Here is a 24,348-nt window from a genome sequence, read left to right on the forward strand (position 1 = left end):
GCCATCTGATCTGTCCCTAACACTGTATTGTTAAATCTTATGAATTCAAAGCATGTCCTGTAGCTACCATCCATATCCCAGCATTAGCACAATACTTTGCGATGGTTAGCTTGTTACCTGTGACGATATATGCTAAATGTAACGTCTCGTTCACATTAGCAAGTGACCTATTTGGGTGCGTTTTGAGATGCCTGATGAAGTTCAAGGTTGTTGATCCGCCACCATTTATCTTGGTGCCACACACCTATATGTAGCTGTTCGCTTACTGCCCCTGTTTATGAAGTTATTGAAAGCAAAACTAATGACAAAAGGCACAACTCCGGGAGGACTTGGTGTCGCCATCCTCAATGCATTTTTTGATATGTGAGTGCGCGAACATTATGGCAAAGGGCAGGGGACATGCAGCTCGTGTATGACGTATGGTTTCCCCAACGTATATGCGCCAATAAAAGAAAATAGAAATACATGAATAAATTTTGATTTAAAAAGCAATAATTGCATGAAAACAGGTTGTTGACGAGTCTCGAAGCTCGAGTCCGAGTCAAGTCTGAAGTCTTTTGGGTCGAGTCGCAAGTCAAGTATGAAGTCTGCTGTTTGTGCGACTTAAGTGCGACCCGTGTCCGATTCTCAGACTCGAGTCCCCATCTCTGGTAGAGAGACAGATGTGTAGAGAGACAGATGTGTAGACAGACAGGTGTGTAGACAGACAGATGTGTAGACAGGTGTGTAGACAGACAGATGTGTAGACAGACAGATGTGTAGATTGACAGATGTGTAGACAGACAGGTGTGTAGACAGACAGACAGGTGTGTAGACAGACAGATGTGTAGACAGTAGGGGTGTGCAAAAAAATCGATTCGAATCGAGATTCAAGCTCTACCGATTCAAAATCGATTCATAGAATTCCAAAAATCTATTCATTTTTTTTTTCTTTTCGTTTTGACACTATTGTCCTGAAATGACATTACTTCGCCATTCCCATAGATGGCACTGCGTCGAATTCACACTGACGCCTGGGCACTCTTGTCATTATCAGAAAAAGAACGAGCAGCGGAAGTAGTTTAGTCGACGCAAACAATGGCTATGGGCAAACCTCGTAGAAAGAATTATTCAACCTGCTCCATCCTCATTGAAGGCGAGAGTTTTGGACACATTTCGGCTTTTATAACCTCGAGGGGAAGACGGAACTATAATAATAATAAATAATAATACATTTAATTTATAATGCACTTTTCATCAAAGATCTCAAAGTGCTACAGGTTAGAAACACAAAAGATAAGCAGCTTAAAATACAACAAAGAAAAGAAACAAAAAAGAAATTCTAAATTTCTAAAGGGGACCAAAAGCTTTGCTAAAAAGAAATGTCTTAAGGCCTTTTTTAAAACAGTCAGTGGATTGAGGTGCCCTCAAGGTGTCAGGGAGGGCATTCCACAGACGTAGGGCGGCAGCACAGAAACACAGAACTTGATAGGAATCATGCTGTATGCAGGCTTTGCAAAGCGAAAGTTAAGTATTTTGGAAACACCACAAACTTGAGAACTCACATGGTACGGCATCACCCGGAGATTAACATTAAAGACGTGGACGAACAACAACCTAAAGTCCCGTGCCAGTCAACCAACGCACTCTCTTTCAAATCGAATCGAATCGTGACATTTTCTGAATCGTACACCCCTAGTAGACAGACATATGTGGAGACAGACAGGTGTGTAGACAGACAGATGTGTAGAAAGACAGATGTGTAGCCAGACAGGTGTGTAGCCAGACAGATGTGTATAGCCAGACAGGTGTGTACCCACCGTATGCCAGCAGCAGGATGACAGTGATGATGGTAGCCCAGAGCAGAGTGCCAGCTGTGAACCTCAGCAGCAGGATGAAGAGCAGACTAACAGCCAGGGCGACCAGCAGACCTCTGGCACACATGCACAGATACAGCGTCATGTTAACAAGCCACATCCTGTCACATTTGTTCCTCCAACCTCCACATGCTTCATCATCTTCCTCAGTTTTCCAATTATTTCAGTTTTGTCACAGTGTGTAAAAGTTCAGGAGAAAGAACAACATTAGCATGCCGTGTAAAGCAAGCCTGTGTAACATTTACAGCTACTGTGGCCATAAAGCGAGTGTGTGAAGAGTCATACTGTCAGTGATGTGTGCTAACATTAGCAGCCATACATACCATGATGTTATTTCTTCTTAGTTTCACTTGCTTTAAACATTTCAAACTTAAAGTTATAATCATGAGAGTTTCATTAAATCAAACCCCATTTTGGATACTATTCATGGTCAGCATTTGTTCTGCAATAACCATTCGCTGTCTTTACATTCTGCAGTTTTTAATGGTTTAAGGTTTAAGGTTTACTCTGTACATCATCGTACTGCAGGCAATGTTCCAGTGTTGTGCTTTTTTACTGACTATTTTATTATTATTATATAGTTTGATTGGCTGCACTGTAAACAGATAGAATAGACAGAAATGTTTCTGATTCTTGTACTAGCTACACACTCGCTCTGATGAACAGTGCTGGCACAATGCTGAGTGAATATCTGTGTGTGTGTGTGTGTGTGTGTGTGGTTTGTGGAGTTACATGAGTATCCATGGCCATGACTTGGCATAATCCTCCACTATCTTCATGCCAAGCTCCCTGGTGTCCACCAGTCCTGTTATACCCCTGCACAGAGCACACAAGACACAGAGAAATCCATGTACATCAGTTACATGCCGCATCTGCATACCAGAGCTCTGTTCCAAAAAGAGACATAACTTAAACTTTGCTTCTCTTCTCTACTTCTCTTCATAGTCGTCAGATTCATCTACCAACCCTTATAGAGCTGGCTCAGGTTAGCCTTGGACCAGCTCTTAGTTATGCTGTTATAGTTTTTTGACTGCCGAGGGACTTCCTATGACACACTGAGCTCCTCTCTTCGCTCTCTTTCCATCTGTGTGCACTCATTTCCCAGAAATGCTTGTTACTAACTTAGCTACGGGGAGCTTCTTTCCAGGGGTCCTTAGGTTTTTTCGCCCCGCAGTTTTCCTTGGATTAGGGTGGCACCTAAATCATGGTTACAGCTGTCGGCGTGGTCCTGCTCCGCACCCTGCTACGCCGTGAACTACTACAACTACTATTTCTAGTCACAGTTCCATTATCTTTATTGTGACTATAATTGCCATTGTTCATCACACCCCCAACCGGCACTGTCAGACACCGCCTACCAAGAGCCTGGGTCTGTCTGAGGTTTCTCCCTAAAAGGAAGTTTTAACCGCCACTCGAGGTTTTTTTTCTAAAAGGGAGTTTTTCCTCGCCACTGTTGCTCATGGGGGAATTACTGGAATTGTTGGGTCTTTGTAAATTATAGTGTGGTCTAGACCTACTCTATCTGTAAAGTGTCTAGAGATAACGCTTGTTATGATTTGATACTATAAATAAAATTGAATTGAAGTTAGTTACTGTGGTAACTGACTCTGTGACCCTGATCTGCTCGTTGAGTTTCTCTCCTCCCTCTTACAGAGCAGACACATTCACATACACCTTCAGTTTACTGGAGGTCAGAATCTATATCCTGCTTGGATATTACTTTGTTCCTCAGGCGTATCTAAAGTGAACGCTTCAGTCATTTCTTCGAACACACTTAGGCTCAATGAATAATTATCTCCATCACTCATGCTGTGATTGGTCACACTGATGGAACCAAATCCCCTACAATATTGAAGATTATATGTTCATATTTCTGTGAGCAGTACGGTGGTGCAGCCGCAGTCTGTGGTTAGTCTCAACGTGTTTTATTAGCAGTGACTGTGTTTAAATTGACTACATTTGTCGAAAGAGCTGATATAAAGCCACTGAATCCTGTCGAGCAGAGATCCAAGTAGATTTCTAAAATTTTACATCTACTGTATTTTACCAACGCCTTTCCAAGAGCAAATCAATAAACACATTAGCACTAGATCAGATGGTGAGCTTTCAGTCAGGTGTTTTGTCCCCGTCAGATTAAAGCTAAAGAAATATGTTTAAAATGTGATGTATGCCATATGTATGTCATAAACACATGTAATAGAGGTTACAGTACTTGGCAGCATGTTCAAGTTCAGTCACAGTGTGGGCCATTTCCAGAGCATCTTTAAAGCTGGTTCTGTTAGCTACAGTCACAGTCCCATTCAGAGTGATGAAGTCTGGGAGACATCTCTGGAGAACTGACACACACACACACACACACACACACACACACACACACACACCAATCTTTTAATATTCAATATGAATGCATTAAAGTTCCAAATGACATGTCATGCTAATACCCATCTGCACTGTCTAAGCACCATGGTATTCCACTGTCCTCTGAAACTGCAATAGCATCAAGAGACATTTCAACTGACTATTACAGTATATCTGAGAGGCAGGTTATTGTAATGATTTTGGTCAGCAAAAAACATCTAATTTTTGTCATGTGTCGACTTTTAAAATGAGCTTCTTTAAAATGTAAACGTTGACATAATGAGTTGAAATGTTCAGTCGGTTGTGGAGAAGTGCGGCGTCTCATCCTTACATGGTCTACTTGGTACAATCATGGAGGGACAGTCCTCGTCTCGCAGAACCTGAGACACTGGCTGGAGAAACAGAAAGGAGGGTTAGAATAACAGTATGGATGAGTGTTCTGGTACTTTGTACAAAACAAAAGACGACAAACAAAAGCTTCCGTGAGGTCATCTTTGTTGGTTTGACAGCAGGATTACATCAAGATGCAGAAACAATCCTGGGCTAAACTTTGAGATTCTATCCATTAAAGTTTGAAACAGGATCCACTTTGTGGGCCCTATCTTGCACCCGGCGCAGCGCAAAGCCCGACGCAAGGGTCTTTGCTAGTTTAAGACCGATGTAATTGTCAATTTCCCGTCCAGCGCCCACGTCGTTTAAACAGCAAATGCACCTGAGCCCATCTGTGCGCCCATGGTCTTACAGGGAGGTGTGTTCAGGTGCATTCTTGGCGTATTAGCTATCTATAGCTATCTTGAGGCAGCGGAAAGTGATCATGCTATTGACCAACAAAAACCTGGTCTAAAGTCAATAACGCAGCATTTCATTGTTATTTTAACGCCTGCTTCACCTCGTTGAGTTTTGTAGCATAGCGCTCGTGCCATATATCAGTCCCTCCAGGATTTCGCGGCCTTTTTTTGAGATTGTTGTGGCCCAAAATGCCTGATTTCGCAGGAGCTTTTGTAAAAAGTTGCGATAAAAGTTACGATTTCTTTTGTATGTTTGTTGCAATGAAGTTGCGGGAGACAGTGAAAGTTGCAAAAAAGTTGCGATTTTTTTTTATAGTTCTTTAAAAATAAAAAGGAAACTTGTTTCGGGGAGAATAAAACTACTCTGGGCTGAGATTTCCTAGTAACCTTACCAAAAAGGCTCAGGATGCTGCAAATGTTGGTATAATATGAAAATATTACATAAATAAAATTTGGTGGGTGGCAGTCGCTCAGTCTGTAGGGAGTTGGGTTGGGAACCGGAGGGTCGCTGGTTCAAGTCCCCGTACGGACCGAAATACAGAGGTGGACTGGTAGCTGGAGAGGTGCCAGTTCACCTCCTGGGCACTGCCAAGGTGCCCTTGAGCAAGGCACCGAACCCCCCAAATCGCTCAGGGCGCCTGTTCAGCAGTCGCAGCCCACTCACTCTGACATCTCTCCATTAGTGCATGTAAAAGGACCTGAGCGTGTGTGTGTGTGTGTGTGTGTATTTCAGGCATGTGTGCAGTGTGTAATAACAACAGAGTGTAAATTGTAATTTCCCCATTGGGGATTAATAAAGAGTATAAAAAAAAAAATGAACATATGTGTCAGTGGCTTGTTGATCTTTACATTGTTAGTTCATTTCCTATTCACACATTCATACGGTTTGATAAAGTAACGTTACTTATTGGACTTTAACTTATCATTGCAATTACAATAACGAGCATAGCTGTCCTCAATTTAGGTCATCCTGTACGTCTCATCTCCGGTTTTTCCTGCATCCACCGTGTGTGATTGTGTGTGTTTGTGTGTGTTTGTGTGTGTGTGCGCTCGTCAGTCCCGGGGGAAACTGAGCAGCCCCGCCCACTGCAGAGAGCCGACAGGACTGAAACAGCAGCAGCTTTCAGCGACTTTAGAGAGAAAAAACGTCACAGCGTACATTGATGTTAAAATGTATACAGGTTGGCAGGATGGTCTGAAATGTTTTTCAGGTTCATTCAGGTTATTGGTCAAATTTGCGGAAAACTTGTGGTGATTGGTCAGAATTGCGAATCGCACCAAATTCGCGGTGATTGGTTGAATTTGCGTGAATTGGCGCGATCGCGACATCGCGAAATCCTGGAGGGACTGATATATGATCTGCTCGCGCGCTTTCACTCCTGAAAATCCCTCCTTCCTGCTTAGCAAATCCGCCAATATAATAGCAATGCGCCAAGGTACCAACGCGCCTGGCTTTTAAAGGGAATGGGAGATGACGCTCTAATTGGTTTATACGCCCAAAACACACCTCTGATTAATAAAGACACTAAGTACAACCCTTTTGAACCATGCGCCTGGAACACGGACCCTTTTTTTCTGCCATTAAACTAGCAAAAGTGGATTTGTACACACCCTAAACGCAACTGCGCCAGGCGCTTCACGCCATGCGCTTAGATCGTTAAAATAGGGCCCTGAGTCTCACTCTGTACTCTATGCTTAACATTACTGCATTTACTGTATCTAATCACATCAAGTACTATAGTAATTCCTGCTCAGTGTTCAACAGTGTGTTCAAGTTTCTAAAGAACAAAGGTACATAATGTGTCAGTATTGGTACCTTGTCAGGGTTATTAAAGCCAGGCTTACAGAACTGTCTGTAATATTCCCAGTAACTCTTGCTGAGTTTGTGTTGCAGCTGCATCTCAGTGTAGGTGGCAAACCTGTCTGGGCACTTTGACAAACACATCTGGAAGAAAATTAGACAGTACATTTGTCATTTGATTCACTACAGTTATGGACATATGGCTCTCACCTTTTCAATGCCAACGCAGATTTGTCAGGCAGCTAGTAAACATCACGCTGCTGTCAATAAGTGTCCCTTTTTGTTGGCGTACGGTGTGACACATTCAATGCTGTTTTAATCTGACATGATGAACTGATGCTGTGCTACTGTAGCAGATACACATCATCATCATTGTTCATGGAGTACCTGAGTTGTGGGGCACTGAAGGTTGATGAGTATAGCCGGGTTGGCACATTTCAGGATGTTGAAATAGAATAAGATGGGTTTCTTCCTGCAAAAAAGTGTTCATGTTATATCACACACATGCAGTATATGGTCATTTCACAGTGTTTCTGCTACATACATTTAGCAGGGGCACACCGCCGGTTAGACATTTTTAGACATTGCCCTCCTTCTTCACCCACGGATGTCTGTTTTTCTTTCCAGTTTTGCTTGAGCGGCCTTTACTTTTCAGTAAACAAACACAACGTGCGCATCTTCTTCACTCGTGGGCATGGTCTTTTAGACATTATTGGCTACATTCATAAACAAACAATAATATCTTAATCACCTTGTCATATTGGTTATTACTAATTAAATTCAAGTTGGATTTAGTGCCATGACGCCGTCTGCACAGGTAGCTGATTTAGGCTACTTTTTAATTTGCCAGAGTCTGTCATAATGACAAAGGTTCCTTTGGTTTGCACAAAAACAAACTGGGTAAAGCTCGTACATGGGGCCAACTCTAGTATCCTGTAAAGAGATCTGGTGTATAGAGTGGAATAACAGTGACTTACTCATTGGAAGTCTCTTTCTGACCACAGAACTGGCCATAGCTGTCTGTCGGATGGAGCACCTTCCTGGGGTCCCCATGTAACCAGGCTGGACACACAGAGAGACAGACAGACAGACAGACACACACACACACACACACACACACACACACACACACACACACACACACACACACACACACACAGACAGACAGACAGACAGACAGACAGACAGACAGACATGCAGACACAGACACACAGACACACACAGACAGATACACACACACACACACACACACACACACACCAACAGACAGACACACAATCTCACACACACACACACACACACACACACACACACAGACATATAATAATAATAATATTCCTGCACTTTAACATTAAACATTAAAGTATGCTAGTATGTAGCTCATTACTACAGTAAATAACAACATAAACTGGGTATTGTCCCTAAGGGTTACGCTAAATCACTCAAAAGATATTTTGAAACATTAAATTAATTGTTGAATATGTAAGAAGTGATTTTTAAGAGATACTTCCCACTAACAGTTTAAAATCTTATTGACATATTTTTGGAAAAGAGGACGTATTCTAAAAATGGACTGATAAATATTGGTTGATTTTTCTATGATAGCGGCACGGAGGATCTGTCACAGATCTCCACACAAAGGATTGAGGACGTCTGCCTTTCCTAATTCGTAAACCTTCTCATCATTTCACATTTATGTGTCTACATTGCAGTAAAATGCTTCATGTAATGAATGACATGAGTGTGTGTGGCACTGATGTAAGAAATGGGGGCTGAGTACATGAGACAGAAAGAGAGGGTGATGTCATCGAGAATGATGTCATCCGTGTTTGGTAGTAGCAGGGCTGGAGTGGAGTGATTCTGAGTGGGTGCATGCGTGTGTGTGTGTTTGAGTGTGTGTGTGTACCTGTGAGTGTGACATGCTCTTAATACAACCACATACAGTACACAGGTGTGTGTGTGTGTGTGTGTGGGTGTGTGTGTGTAGAGTACAGTGGGATTAGTGGAAGCATGTCTTCTTAGGGTGATGTCACCAGTAGCCCCCAGTAATACACTCACCCATCTGTGAGTAGTGAGTAATGCTAGTAGGAATATGAGTGGTAACTTCAGAAATAGCATAAATAGATTGCATTGGTACTAGCAGGTTAGTATCACCAGAAAATTCTGGCTACAGCAGCCTTTTAAACCTTTTGCCTGAAACATCTCAAAATGAGAGATATTAGTTCTGTCCGTGATGGTTTCAATCCGCTGTTTGAAAAAATGTCCATACTGAAAGGAACTGAATCTTAGTCCTTCAATCGCAAAAATGGGATTGACGGACTGCCAGTTTGGACACAAGATGCAACATACAACATGCAGTCATCTGGAGGTAGAGCTTCTGAAGCCTAGCAAACCAACAATCCTCCAAACCATTCAATAATATACAGTAAGTCATTTATTCCTACGCTCTAATACGAAAATACATAAATAATTCCACTTGCAAGCCATTTCATGGTTCTTTCATTGGTATTGTCAGCAAGTTAATAATAACTTTATTTGTATAGCACCTTTAAAAACAGCTTACAAAGTGCTATAACAGAAGGAACAAAAGCATAAACAAAACATAAATATACACAGCACATCAATACACATACCTATAAATACACAACATAAGATGGGGCAGCTCTAAACAGAGACAGAGAAAAATCAGGAGTAGATTGAAGATAAGTGGAAATAGCAGGTTATAGGAGAAAAGTCAATAAGTGGCGATAAAAAGATAAAAAGGCAAAAGGATGAAAAGATAAAAAGACGGCATCACATAAAAGCAAGTCTATAAAAATGTGTTTTAAGAAGTGATTTAAAAGAAGTCACTGATTCAGCAAGCCTAATCTCCTCTGGCAGGTCGTTCCAAAGCCGAGGCGCCCTGATCGAGAAGGCACGATCACCTCTGGTTACAAGCGAGAATATGAGGGCATGGACTACTTTTTCCAGGTCGTGCTGTGACAGTACGTTTTGGATTTTAGAGATGGTTCTGATATGGAGGAAGCAGGACTGGACAACGTTATTGATATGTGGTGTGAAGGAAGTCTGAGTCAAAAATGACACCTACATTTCTGTTAGTGAGCTTGATGTTACTGGATAGTGGACCAAGGCTGATGGGACTAGGGGTGGTGTTAGGTGGATTGACCAGTATTATTTCAGATTTGGAGGTATTAAGTTGGAGAAAGTTATGAGCCATCCAGCGGTTCACATCTTTGATGCAGTCTGAGACAGCAACCAGATCGTTTGGTCTCAGTGGGAGGTATATCTGTGTGTCATCAGCATAGCAATGGAAAGAAACATTGTACCACTGGATAATTTGGCCGAGTGGAAGCATATTGTCAGGGTTCCACCATCACCAGCACTCACTCCTCCCACTCGTGCACATTCCCCTGCACTCACTCCCCCCACTCGTGCACATTCCCCATCATTCACTCCCCCCATCCGTTCACTATCTCCTCAGTACTGATCACTCACACCTGCACTTCATCAGGCCTCATCTTCAGTTCACCACCTGCACCTCATTAGTCTCCATCTTTATATACGGCACACTCTCATTCACTCCTTGTCTGGTCTCATCGCTACATGACACCTAGACTCTCTCCTGCTACGTGCCATTGCCTACCTGAAGATTCTGCCTGCTATCAACCTCTCGTCATCAGCTGCCTCCCTAAGACTCAAACTTCCCCAGCTAAGTTCAGTGTTGTGTTCTGCCAGCTTACCTTGTCTCCGTTGGATTTGTGTGAATAAAGCCTGTTTCACTTACCACCAGTCTGTCTCCTGGTCATCCGTGACAGAAGACCAGACCGACATGCAGAATACGACGGAGCCCGTGGAGAATCCTTTACGCGATTCATTCGTGGAGCTGGTGCAAGCTGTTCGTCAGTCTCTCCTGCCATCACCACCCAGTAATCCACCCACCATACCCGAAGAGATCCTCCTCTCAGCCCGCCAGCATCTACTTCCGCAAACATTCGCTTCTTCGGCTGCTGCCTCTGCGAGTCCCATGGCCCGACCAGCGACATTCTCTGGAGAGACGGAGGATTGCAGCAGGTTTTTGCTTCAGGTTTCGCTATACTTTCAAATGCAGGCTCATCAGTTTAATAATGATTCGGCCCGGGTGGCCTTTGTCATCTCTCTGTTGTCAGGCCGAGCTCTCCAGTGGGCCCAATCACTCTGGAATTCGGACTCTCAAGTGGTGAAATCCCTTTCCGACTTCATTCAACACTTCAAGGAGGTTTTCGGACAGGCGGCTGCTGATCTCACCGTTCATGACCAACTCTACAGGCTTCGCCAAGGAAATTCATCTGTGAGTACCTACGCTCTTCGGTTCCGCACTTTGGCGGCTGCTAGTGGTTGGAATGAGACTGCCCTCATCACGGCTTTTCGACATGGCCTCAACTCAGATGTCCGCCAGCTGGTGGTAGTATATGACGATACTATGGGTCTCGTGTGTTCGTGTGTCTCAGCGTTTATCTGCCTGTGAAGATCCTACTACTACTGTCACTCCTCCGCCCTCGGCTCCTACTGTCGTTTCCCCAGCATCTGAGCCCATGCAGATTGATTCTACTCACCTGTCATCTATGGAACGTCAGCGCCGTATCCAACTCAAGCTCTGTTTATACTGTGGGAGCGATAAACATCTCATCGGAGACTGCCCGGTTCGACCTCAGCGCTCTGCAGTGAGTTCCATTCAACTTCCTCCGAAGATCGAAACTCTGATTCGTACTCCTGTTCATGTGTTGACCTCACGTATCTGTGTCGCAGCGCAAGCTCTCGTTGACTCCGGCTCAGCGGGGAACTTCATCTCCATTCCACTCCTACAAAAACTAAGAGTTCGCAAACGCCGAAGCAGTCAAGAGCTCAGAGTTCAAACCATCCAAGGTAAACCACTGGGTCGGGGTCGGATTCGCCATTTCTCTCCCACACTTACGCTCCGTATCGGATGTCTGCACTCGGAGGACATTACCTTCATGGTGCTAGAGGAATCTACTGCTGAGCTCATTCTGGGAAGGCCATGGTTAGTGCAACATCAGCCCACCATCAACTGGACATCCGGCGAGATCCTTCGTTGGGGTGAGGACTGTTTTCATTCCTGTGTCACACCTATTAAGAAGGTTCACAAGACTCCCCCTTCCAGTCCATCTTGTTCATCTTCAGTGATAAAGCCCCAGATTCCCATATATTCCACTTCCATCGAAAGTTCTGAGGGTCAACCCCGAGTGGAGATCCCGGTCGAGTACTGTGAGTTCCAGGAGGTGTTCAGCAAGCAGTTGGCTACTAAGTTGCCTCCACACCAATCATGGGACTGCGCAATCGATCTGCTGCCTGGAGCCACTCTCCCTAAAGGTCGGGTTTATCCGCTCTCCATCCCGGAACAGAAGGCCATGGAGGAGTATGTAGAGGAGGCTCTTCAGCAGCAGTTTATCAGACCGTCCACTTCCCCTGCTGCTTCCAGCTTCTTTTTTGTGGCCAAGAAGGATGGGGGTTTGAGGCCATGCATTGACTACAGACTCCTCAACTCTCAAACTGTGAAGTTCAGCCCCTCATCCCCTTCCCCTGGTTCCGGCCGCGCTGGAGCAGCTGCGTGGAGCCTGTATCTTCACCAAATTGGATCTACGCAGTGCATACAACTTGATCCGCATACGTCGAGGTGATGAATGGAAGACGGCATTCGTCACGCCATCGGGTCATTATGAATACAGGGTCATGCCCTTCGGATTGTCCAACGCTCCCGCGGTCTTCCAGGGGTTCATGAATGAGGTATTCCGGGAGTTCCTCAACAGATTCGTGATAGTCTACATTGACGACATTCTCATCTATTCCTCCTCCCTGTCTGAGCATCGGCGCCACGTCCGCCTGGTTCTGGAGCAACTCAGAGACCATCAATTGTATCTGAAACTGGAGAAGTGTGAGTTTCACACCACTTCGGTGCAGTTCCTGGGCTACATCATCGGCCAACACGGAGTTCAGATGGATTAGAAGAAGGTGGATACCATTCGGAACTGGCCTCAACCCTCCACGGTAAAGGATCTGCAGCGCTTCTTAGGATTCGCCAACTTCTACAGAAGATTTATTCACAACTACAGCATTGTCAGTGCTCCTCTGACCTCCGCCTTGAAGGGCCAGCCCAGGGTATTGTCCCTGTCTCCTGAAGCCATCGCCTCCTTTAAACGCCTCAAAGATGCCTTCCTGACCGCTCCCGTCTTGATTCATCCCAACCCTGACCTGCCCTTCGTTGTTGAGGTCGACGCGTCCTCCACTGGTGTAGGAGCTGTCCTTTCCCAGCGGCAGGGGACTCCTCCCAGACTCCATCCATGTGCCTTCTTCTCCAAGAAGCTTTCCCCAGCGGAGCAGAACTATGACATCGGCAATCGTGAACTGCTTGCCATAAAGCTTGCCCTAGAGGAATGGAGGCATTGGCTGGAGGGAGCCAATCACCAGGTGGAGGTCATAACCGACCACCGCAATCTGGAGTATATCCGAGAGGCTAAGCGACTGAATCCCCGCCAGGCTCGATGGGCCCTCTTCTTCACCCGCTTTGATTTCCTCGTCACCTACCGACCTGGTAGTAAGAACGGCAAGGCGGATGCTCTCTCTCGTCTGCATCAGCAGTCATCGGAAGATCTACAACCCGAACCTATCCTCCCTCCAACCATGCTCGTCAGCCCAATCATCTGGGATATCGATGAGCGGATCTCCCAGGAGAACCTTCTTCATCCTGCTCCGTCAGGATGTCCAGTGGAGTTGACCTTCGTGCCTCGACTCAGCGATACTGGTGGCCGTCCATCTCTCAGGATGTTTCCAGATATGTCTCTGGATGCTCTGTCTGCGCCATAACCAACACTCCCAGAAGGCTTCCAGAAGGCAAGCTCATGCCTCTCCCCATTCCACAACGTCCATGGTCCCACCTTGGGATAGATTTCATGACCGACCTCCCCAGATCCAATGGCCACACCTGTATCCTCGTCGTTGTGGATAGATTCTCCAAAGGTTGTAAGCTGATTCCCCTGGCCGGACTCCCTACCGCCCTCGTGACTGCAGAGGCTCTCTTCAGCCACATATTCCGTAACTTCGGTATTCCCGAAGACATTGTGTCCGATAGAGGGCCGCAATTCATCTCCAGGGTTTGGCACGCTTTCTTCAGGCTCCTCGGGGTTACTGTTAGCCTGTCTTCAGGATACCATCCTCAGACTAATGGACAGACTGAGCGGAAGATCCAGGAAATCGGACGTTATTTGAGGACGTATTGTCACCAGAACCAGGACGGCTGGAGCCGTTTCCTCCCATGGGTGGAATACGCCCAGAACTCCTTGCGTCAGTCCACTACGGGCCTCACCCCATTTCAATGCTTCCTGGGTTACCAACCTCCTCTCTTCCCCTGGTCAGGAGAGTCCTCGGAGGTCCCAGCAGTCGACCACTGGTTCCACCAGAGTGAGAGGGTATGGGAATCGGCTCACGTACAGCTCCAACGAGCTGTACGGAGGCACAAGGAGCAAGCTGACCGTCATCGGTCCGATCCTCCTCAGTACCAGCCTGGTCAAAAGGTGTGGCTTTCGACTCGGGACATCCACCTTCGCCTGCCCTGCCGCAAGCTGAGTCCTCGGTACATTGGACCCTTCACCATACAGAAGCAGTTGAACGACGTCACATACAGGCTAAACCTTCCACCGCAGTACAAGATCTCACCATCATTCCATGTCTCTCTTCTGAAACCCTTCACTGACCCTGTCTCCTCTCCATCCACAGACCCTGACTCCGAGATGCCTCCTCCTCCCATTCCCGTCGACGAGGAGGCTATCTATCGAGTCCGCACCATCTTGGACTCACGGCGGCGAGGTTCGCGCCTGGAGTACCTGGTCGACTGGGAAGACTACGGTCCAGAGGAATGGTCCTGGGTGCCGCGCAGTGACATCCTGGACCCTGCTCTCCTCTCTCAGTTCCATGTCGACCATCCCGATCGCCCCGCCCCCAGGGGTCGGGGTAGACCTCGTCGCCGTGTTAGCCCCTCTTCTCTGTCGTCGAGAGCCGCCTCGGGAGGAGGGGTACTGTCAGGGTTCCACCGTCACCAGCACTCACTCCTCCCACTCGTGCACATTCCCCTGCACTCACTCCCCCCACTCGTGCACATTCCCCATCACTCACTCCCCCCATCCGTTCACTATCTCCTCAGTACTGATCACTCACACCTGCACTTCATCAGGCCTCATCTTCAGTTCACCACCTGCACCTCATTAGTCTCCATCTTTATATACGGCACACTCTCATTCACTCCTTGTCTGGTCTCATCGCTACATGACACCTAGACTCTCTCCTGCTACGTGCCATTGCCTACCTGAAGATTCTGCCTGCTATCAACCTCTCGTCATCAGCTGCCTCCCTAAGACTCAAACTTCCCCAGCTAAGTTCAGTGTTGTGTTCTGCCAGCTTACCTTGTCTCCGTTGGATTTGTGTGAATAAAGCCTGTTTCACTTACCACCAGTCTGTCTCCTGGTCATCCGTGACACATATAAATAGAGAATAAAATTAAACATACCTAAAATGGTACACCAAAGGCTATTTGAGTTGTATAGGAAGTGTTGTTGCCTATGTAGAGGAAGTTTTGTTGCCTATGTTGTCAGGTTCTGTTAAAAAGGTAAGAATTAAACCAACCAAGTGCAGTGTCGCTGATACCAACCCAAAGTTTAAAATGTTGTGATCTATTGTATCAAATGCGGCCCTTAGATCTAAAAGAATTAAAATTGCGCTCTCTCCTCTGTCAGCGGTTAAAAGCAGGTTGTTGGTTACTTGAAGGAAAGCCGTTTCAGTGCTGTGTAAAGCTCTAAAACCAGACTGAAATTTCTCAAATAAGTTATTGTGTTCCATAAAAGATAAAAGTTGTAAAGAAACCAATTTTTCTAAAATGTTTGATAAAAAGGGAAGTTTAGAAATTGGTCTAAAATTATTAAAATCAGAGGGGTCTCGGTTGGGTTTATTTAAAAACAGAGGGGAAAACACCGTGAAATAAAGAGCTGTTAACAATGGATAAAATACTGGGTCCAACTGTGATAAAAACCTCTTTAAGAAACTTAGAAGCAATACAATCAAGGCAGCACATGGTTGGTTTCATTTTTGATAAAATATCAGATAAAAAGGACAGTAAGTCCTTATGTTCAAAGTACAGAAAAATGACTGAAGAGTGTTCTCAACAGTGGCTTTTTAAGGAGTTGGGAGTCAAGTTAGTTATTCGGTTCATGCAATCAGTAACTTTTCTTATCTCTGGTCGGGCCCGGCATCTCCTCCACATCATGCGCTCTGCCCTGCATTCTGTGCTCCTCGCAAGGTCACAGCTTTCATGATTAACACATGAAAGACAGAAATACTAAAACAGCAGTTTGGATGCAAATGGTTTAACAAAGAAACTGAAGCAAAACCGTTCTTAGCATAATTTTTCTAACAGGCGGTCATGCGGCCGCTCAGGGTACTCTCTATGGTGCACCTGCAACTCTAATCCAGCTTTTGGCACTTGTACGTTACTACAGTACAGTGGTGGGGTGTAAACAAACACACTCACGACTAATAGCGCTACCGGGTAACTTGGAGAGGATCTACCTCAGAACCTCTCTCAAAACTGGGGTTCCTCAGGGATCAGTCCTGGGTTCCCTCCTCTTGTCTCTGTATACCAACTCTCCAATTCTCTCCTTTCCGAAGTCTGAAACGCAAGTAGCAGCACCTATCTGGGCCTGTCTGACTGACCTTTCTTCTTGGATGTCCACACACCATCTGAAACTCAACCTTGACAAGACTGAGCTCCTTTTCCTTCCAGGGAAGGGCTCTCCTACCCAAGAACCTGACTATAACAATTGACAACTCTGTGGTAGTCTCCACCCAGACTGCTAGAAACCTGGGTGTGACACTTGACGACAAACTCTCGTTCACTGCCAACATTGCTGCAACTACCCGATCGTGTAGATACATGCTGCATAACATCAGAAGGACACATCCCCTTCTAATGAAAGCGGCTCAGGTTCTGGTTCAGGCTCTAGTCATCTCACGTCTAGACTACTGCAACTCCCTCCTGAATGGCCTGCCTGCATGTGCCATCCGGCCCCTGCAGCTCATTCAGCAGCTTGACTTGTCTTCAACCTCCCCAAGTTCTCTCACACTACACCGCTCCTCCACTCTCTTCACTGGTTACCAACTGCTGCCCGCATCCGCTTTAAGACACTAGACTTGCATACAGAGCCACAAATGGATCAGCCCCAGCATACATCCAGGACATGGTCAAACCCTATACCCCAACCCGCCCACTCCGCTCTGCATCAGCCAACCTGCTTGCTGCCACCTCACAGCGAGGGACAACTAATCACTCAACGAAGTCCTGACTGTTTGCTCTCCTGGCTCCTAAATGGTGAAATGAGCTCCCTATTGACATCAGGATGGCTGAAAGCCTATGCATCTTCCGCCGAAGGCTAAAAACACATCTCTTCCAACTGCACCTCGGATATATATATATATAGGTGCAATGCTTACTCACACTGTAGGGTTTAACTGAATATTCTCTGGTCCAGCTCAACTAAAAACTCTGAATGCATCAGCACGTTAGTGTGTCGTTCACTGTCGTAACTGTTAACCAATAACTTTTAATAATAATAATACTACATTTTATTTATAACGCACTTTACATTTAAAACAAATCTCAAAGTGTTACAGGGTAAACGCATCAGTATAAAAGACAGATTAAAACATAAAAACTGGAGACTAAAAGCAGCAACCAGCAAAGTTAATTAAAAGTCACAGCTCTTGCTAAAAAGATATGTTTAAGTCCTTTTTTAAAACTCTCAGTAGTCTGAGGTGCCCTCAGATGATCAAGGAGGGCATTCCAGAGACAAGGGGCAGCAGAACAGAAAGCCTGATCACCCATGGCGCTGAACTTAGACCTGGGGATGAGGAGGCGATTTGTGTTTGCAGAGTGGAGAGATTGTGTGGAGGTTAGAGGGGTTAGTAGTTCTTATTCCGTTTCAACTGACTTTAGCACTTAGCTAACACACTTGACTGACCTGCTGTTACAGACGTGAACTAACCATAGGCAATGTCTCAAGACCCAAACATGAGATACTTAATCTGCAACGTGCCTGCAAAATGCATACAACAGGTGATGGTATTCTGGCTCCCTGTCAATCTCACACTCACTGTCCCCTTCTGAGTTTATTTTAGTTTTCAGTCATAGCTTACCTGGCATTTTATTTGTGTTATCCTGGTCATTATTCAGGAAGATCAATGTTGGCAATATTTATTTATTAAATATTTATTCATTGCTTTCTGCTATTGCCCGTATTATCGTACACTGCATGTCATTGTGTGAATGCTGATTATATATTGTTATCTGATTCCTTAGTCTTCAACTTGAATATAATACAAAAACCATTCAAATATCAAAATGTTCAGCTCTTTAAACACATGACAGAACTTCTTCAACTTTTTTTCTGCTATTTATACTTTTTAAAACATTAAGCTTTTTAAAATTTTTATTTTACATTAAAGTCAATAGAGCAATCTTCAAATCCATCTTCTTCCTTTTTGAAAAGCTACTCCTCCCACATACTTTTACCTACAGACGTCATTTAAACTTTACACTGTTCACAAAACCTTTAGCAATTACAGTTGTATTCAGCTTCATGATATCTTTTACAGTTTTCGTGGTATCACTGTTTAAGTTTAGTGTTTCATTCAGGCTTTTTCTTTGCTTATAATGGAGTGAATATTGCATGATTTAGTGAGTGATGACATCACTAGAGTGGGAAGCCTGGGAAAATCGTCTTAAAACCTCTATAACTTGCTCTCACAATATTCACTTTTACACATTTTCCTACAACTTCACCTTTTTCTTATACATTGAAGCCAGCAATTCAGTGTAGTGACAGCTTTTCAGAAAACTTTAAAATATGTAACTTCTGTTTCATACATTTTTGGTGTTAAACATTTAAATGAAAGTTATACTAATTTAAACCATTCCCACTTTTCCAACTATTCTCAGTGCTTTACCTTGTTCTTATGCATTAAAGCCAGCAATCTAGTTTAGCTTTAGCAATTTAGCTTTTTAGCATTCACAAGCATTTTCTGCAGGAAATTCCTTGTTTTTTAGATTTGTCTGCAAATTACTACATTTTCAGGCTTCCTGCAAATGCTCATATTAATCATATTCTGCAATTACTCCTCATTGTATTCTGGTAAGAGGTGTCATACACGTTGCATCATAGTCTACGTGACCTCATATACTGCATCATGATGTCACAATTATTGAATCAACATTATTCAGGGTGTTTCTTTTAGGATAAGCACTGCAACTTCTGCTTCCAGCCAAAACATTCATTTACCTCCACGCAACAATCTGGGCTGTTGGTCCTTATCTGCTTACACCTCCATTCGCCCTGATGGTGACATTGTCCTTGTGAATCAAAGAGTCCTCAAGCCCTAAATTCCTGTAAAGCTGGTGGTGGTGTCTTGTTCGATGGCCGTCCCTCCTGCTGCTGCCTTCTTGCATTCTATCTGCAATAATTTAACTGCTGTCCTAGCAATATTCACGTCATTTATAATTCATGTGTTCTATCCTAGACGGTGACGGGCAGTTATTGCTCTAGTTGTTTGTTTTCTGTGTCTTGGTCTGTATCTGGTCATCGTGACCTCAGTCATACATAAGGGTCTAATGTAGGAGTAATCCCCGAAAAGTGGAATATTCAATGTTTTGAGCGAAGGAACCTGATTCGAATGAATCTTTGCAGAGGCGTTATGAAATGAGGATCATGCCATTTTGGCTATATAGGGGTGCTCAATGTCTGATTTTACATAGAACTACCTGTATCTCCCAAAAAGTTAATATACAGCATATTATGATATAAATATGAACATATAATGCTGTTAATAAAAATGTGCAAAGAAAGAAGCTTTTAATAAATCTTTTTAAAGTGCGTGAATAAATCCAACCGCCCCATGACAGATTTAAGTTTCACTTTCCATGATGCGTGACTGATGGAGAAGCATCTAGGCGGCAGGGATTTAAACCTTTTTTTTTAAATCAAGGTTTATTTTTTCATTTTCAGTTATGAACAACACAGTTTATGCAGCAATCAACGGTCGCGTAGATTTGAACAAAATCCCTCACACCCGTCCCACCCCCAGGTAGCAGGCAGTTTAAAGTAATATGAATTACTAAGGGTTACGCACATCAACAACAAAAAGAGAAAAAAATAAGAATAAAAAAAATAAATAAAAAAATATAAAAAAAAGGGTAAAATGCAGCAAGAATGAAATGCAAGCACAGGAGGATGTAGGAAGGTCAACTGAAGTCAGATTGTATGTTGATCCCTTATAGTTAGTAACCGAGCATCTAACCCTTCTATAAAGTCTAAAAAGGGCCTCCAAGTCAAGTAAAATTTTGAAGTAGATCCTGTCATGGTGTAACGGATCTTTTCTACTCTCAGTGACTGCAAAACCTCCCGAACCCAGTGCGCAAAGGCAGGAGGGGAAGCCTCCTTCCACTTGAACGATATTAGTCTTCTGGCTAGCAGAGTGGAGTAGGCCACTAGATTTGCCTGGGTGGCCTTTAAGTGTGCACCAGTTGGAGCGACCCCAAAAATGGCAATCAGAGGCGAAGGTGTAAGCGAGCAGTGCAACACAGTGGACAAAGCGTCAAGGATGGATTCCCAAAATGGAGTCAGTTTCGGGCAGGACCAGAACATATGGAATAGGTCAGCAGTGTCCTTTTTGCATTTGTCACATTTTGGATTCAGCTCTGGATAAATTCTCGACAATCTCTCTTTGGAATAATGCAGGTGATGGACTTTGATGGATTTCTGATGGACTTTAAACTGGATAACACAATGTCTCATGCATACTGAAGAGGAGTGTATATTTCAGATTGCCTGATCCCAAACTTCCTCGGGGATAGACATTTCCATATCCCGCTCCCATCGATTTTAAGAGGTTTGAGTGGTATCTTGCCCACCTTATTAATTGCGTTGTAAAGTTTACTAATGTACCCCTTCTTGAAATCTAGAATAAGGTCTAATTGGGTTTTGGGGGGGAGAGCAGGAAAGTGACCTAATTTAGAGCGTGTAAAGTCCTGGATCTGTGAATATCTAAAAAAATGAGTTTGAGGTAAATTAAACTTTTTGGACTGCTAGGCGGACAGAGACTGTATATTGCAGGACCAGTAATATTGCTGGAAGTTTGGTAGGGCCAATCCGCCCTCTGTGCGGGGTCTCTGAAGAATGGCTTTACGTATCCGACTTACTGTTCCAAATGAATGAAAAGATAAGTTGGTCTAGCTAAGAGAAGAAAGATTTTTTAATGTAGACTGATACGGACTGGAATAAATAAAAACATGTAGGCAAGATGGTCATCTTAACCGCGTTTATGCGGCCTGCGAGAGATAAGGGGAGCCCAGACCAGCGTTCCAGATCTAATTTGGTTCGACCCAGAAGAGGTTGGAAATTACATTTAAAAGGGTCAGCATATTGCCGTGTTACAACTACGCCTAGATAAGTAAACTTTTTAGGTGAGACCTTGAATGGAAGAGAGTCCAGTGAGCATTGTTCTGATGCAGCATTAATCGGGAGTAGTTCACTTTTGTGAATATTAAGTTTATATCCAGAAAACAACCCAAAATCTCTCTGTATACCACGGAGGCTATCGTCCATGCGCAAGGCTATAGCAAGGGGCTCTATTGCTATTACAAAGAGTAGAGGACTTAAAGGGCATCCCTGCCTAGTACCTCTGTGCAGCTGGAAGGGAGGTGAAATTATGTTGTTTGTTTGAACTGAGGCCATTGGAGAGGAGTACAACAATTTGACCCAGGAAATGGCCTATACGTCACACAGTCGAGGGGATCTTTACCCTTAAGTATAATTGAAACTGAGGCTTCACATAAAGACGGAGGAAGAGAGTGAGCTCTTAATGCCTCGCCAAACATTTCAGCCAATAGCGGTGAGAGGAGGTTTGAGAATGCCCTATAAAATTCCACTGGAAAGCCGTCAGGCCCCGTTGACTTCCCTGTCTTCATGGCTCTAACAGCTTTTGTTATCTCAATTTCAGAAACCGGCTCCTCTAATCTGTTCCCCCACCCCCATCGCCAAAGACACTTCACAATTCACTTTGTTGTGCACCATGTAATAAATGTGTGTGTGCGTGCGTATGTCCAGTCAGACTCGTTGCAGTACATTCTCTTGTGAAAGTATTTCACAAGAGAATGTACTGCAACGAGTCTGATCAAAGAGGCTTTTCCTCCACTCCCACACTGTGTTGTGTGCGTGTGTGCGTGCGTTTGTTTGTGTGTGTGCACTTGTTTGTTTGTGTGTGCATGTGTGTGTGTGTACATGTGTGTGTGTGTGTGTGTGTGTGTATAGAGTCACTCACCCACTATCCCCAGGGCCATATATGAGAAGATGACAATGATGAAGATCAAACAACATAAGATATCAGTGCAGCTTCTGAAAAGACAGAGATAAAGCAATGTGAGAAAAAGCAAACGAGCTTAGAGTTAAATGACGAAGAGGGAGAGAAGAGTTATTCCTCTTTAGGAAAACAGTGGGAGATCAATTTTAGATGTAATATGAGAGAAAAAACACAAATTTCCTCACAATCACACAGCTAAAAAGATGCAATTATAGATCAAAATGTGTGTCTTTGGGAAAATGTATGTGCGCTAGCACAGTCTTTGTGTTGTGTATGTGAAAGTTAACTTCAGTGATGTGGGAAAAAATAGTTTCATTCCTCTACAGATTCATTCACCAGAATTTGTCTTCATTTAAGACAGACAATTCTAAATATTCGGGTAATCATCAGGGTTATCTCAGAGTGTAGCCTTACAAACCAGTGGAGTCTTTTCAAAAAACAAGTTGCATTGTGGGAAGTGTTGGAGCTAGTGTTTTTTAGAGCTTGACTACTAGGGACTTAATGCCAGGCTATCTGGGCATCTGCTTTCACATGATATTTTAAATTTGTCTCTCACAAGTCCTCATCTTAGGCTATGTTTAGACGGAAACGATCTGAAAACGCTAAAGTGGCGTTGCGTTCTCACTTTTTATTCCGCGTAGGCGAGTTTTGGGGGGGAAATCTGCGTGCAAAAGTGTGTGAAATTTGATGTAGTATGCATGCCAGGCGGCTAGGTGGCACTGCCACACAACACCACCAAGGCCGCGCGCCTACGTAGAACCTCCTTCTACTTCTCTCCTTAGTAGCGCGAAACCAAAACATGTCGAAGCGAACAGCAAAAGCTTGTCTGGAAAGACGAGGAGGTGGAGTTGCATGTTTCTCTGATGATGACGACCGGCACAGTCGACCGTGATAAGCCAGAGCACAGCACCCACGGGAGCACTACCAATATCCTGAGCCTCGCAGCCCTTCAGCCACTGCTTGAGAGTGAGAGGCAGCGGGCAGAGGAGGCTGAAGCAGACCCTCCTCTGCCCGCTGCTCACTCTCTCTCTTTCTCTTCATCCGCAACGTTGTAGCTTACTCTGGCTCAAATGAATAGCCTACATATGGTCATCGAACTATAACAACCTTATCCACATTGTCGAAATCATTTAAATATTGAGCCATTACATTGAAAATCTTTTAGATAACAGGAGCCTATAATTTCTGTAGCCTACTCTGTAACAACAGACTACCTGGACGCCTTTTTCTCATCTCTCTCCACACCGCTGTCTTCAGACTTTTGCGTTTTCACCTTTTAGACGGTAACGCGTTTTTCGTTTTCACCCGCGAGCGTCATAGTGTAAACAAAAGAAAGCCTTAGAAAGTGCAGCCCGTAAGATTGCATATTGTGGCAGTGGAATACACGGGTTTCCTGTTTACAAACATTACTGGGTGCGTGTGCATACCAGGGGCAGAAAGCCTGATTGGTAAGATGGTCCGCTACTGCAACAACCTTAAGTATTGACCCCTTTGTCATACGGAGTTCCTCAGGGTTCGGTTTTAGGTCCTCTTTTGTTTCTATTGTATGTTAGCCCTCTTAGTGAAATAATCCGTAATTTTAATAATGTGTCTTACCACTTTTACGCTGATGACATTCAGTTGTACTGCTCATTCAAAGAATCAGAGTTTGGTAAATTAGCTGATTTATTGGAATGTCTGTCAAGCATTAAGACTTGGTTGTACAACAATTATCTACAACTGAATACAAAAAAGACTGAAACATTGATCATTGCTCCAGAACATATACTACCCCAAATCAAACTACACCTCTGTTCCCTGGACTCCTCCTTCCAGCTGAGCCTAAGAAACCTTGGTGTTTTGTTCGACCAATCGATGTCTTTGGATGGTCATTCTAGACAGTTGGTCAGAAATTGTTTTTATCATTTGAGAAATATCTCTAAATTGAGAAAAATACTTCCCAAAGCTACCATGGAGATGATCATTCATGCTTTTATTTCGTCACGGTTAGATTACTGTAATTCTCTTTTTACTTGTTTTAATAAATCTTCGTTGAGCCGCCTTCAATTGGTGCAAAATGCAGCAGCCAGGCTTTTAACAGGAACAAACAGAAGGG

General features: G+C 44.2%; 1 protein-coding gene across 2 annotated transcripts in view; it reads right to left on the bottom strand.

The window, feature by feature from the left end:
• Positions 1-24,348, bottom strand: part of LOC116040830 (choline transporter-like protein 5-A) — a 48,432-nt gene that overhangs the window by 6,649 nt on the left and 17,435 nt on the right. Inside the window, exons 3-10 of one of the 2 annotated variants that reach the window (XM_031286514.2) lie at positions 22,215-22,288; positions 7,781-7,865; positions 7,191-7,275; positions 6,819-6,947; positions 4,546-4,606; positions 4,069-4,192; positions 2,589-2,672; positions 1,800-1,912 (exon numbers count right to left, since the gene is read on the bottom strand). In XM_031286514.2, the coding sequence (XP_031142374.2) occupies positions 1,800-1,912; positions 2,589-2,672; positions 4,069-4,192; positions 4,546-4,606; positions 6,819-6,947; positions 7,191-7,275; positions 7,781-7,865; positions 22,215-22,288 (755 nt within the window). The other variant, XM_036005411.1, reaches the window with a different exon arrangement.

Source organism: Sander lucioperca, chromosome 9 (genome assembly GCF_008315115.2).
Source record: "Sander lucioperca isolate FBNREF2018 chromosome 9, SLUC_FBN_1.2, whole genome shotgun sequence".
NCBI lineage: Eukaryota > Metazoa > Chordata > Actinopteri > Perciformes > Percidae > Sander > Sander lucioperca.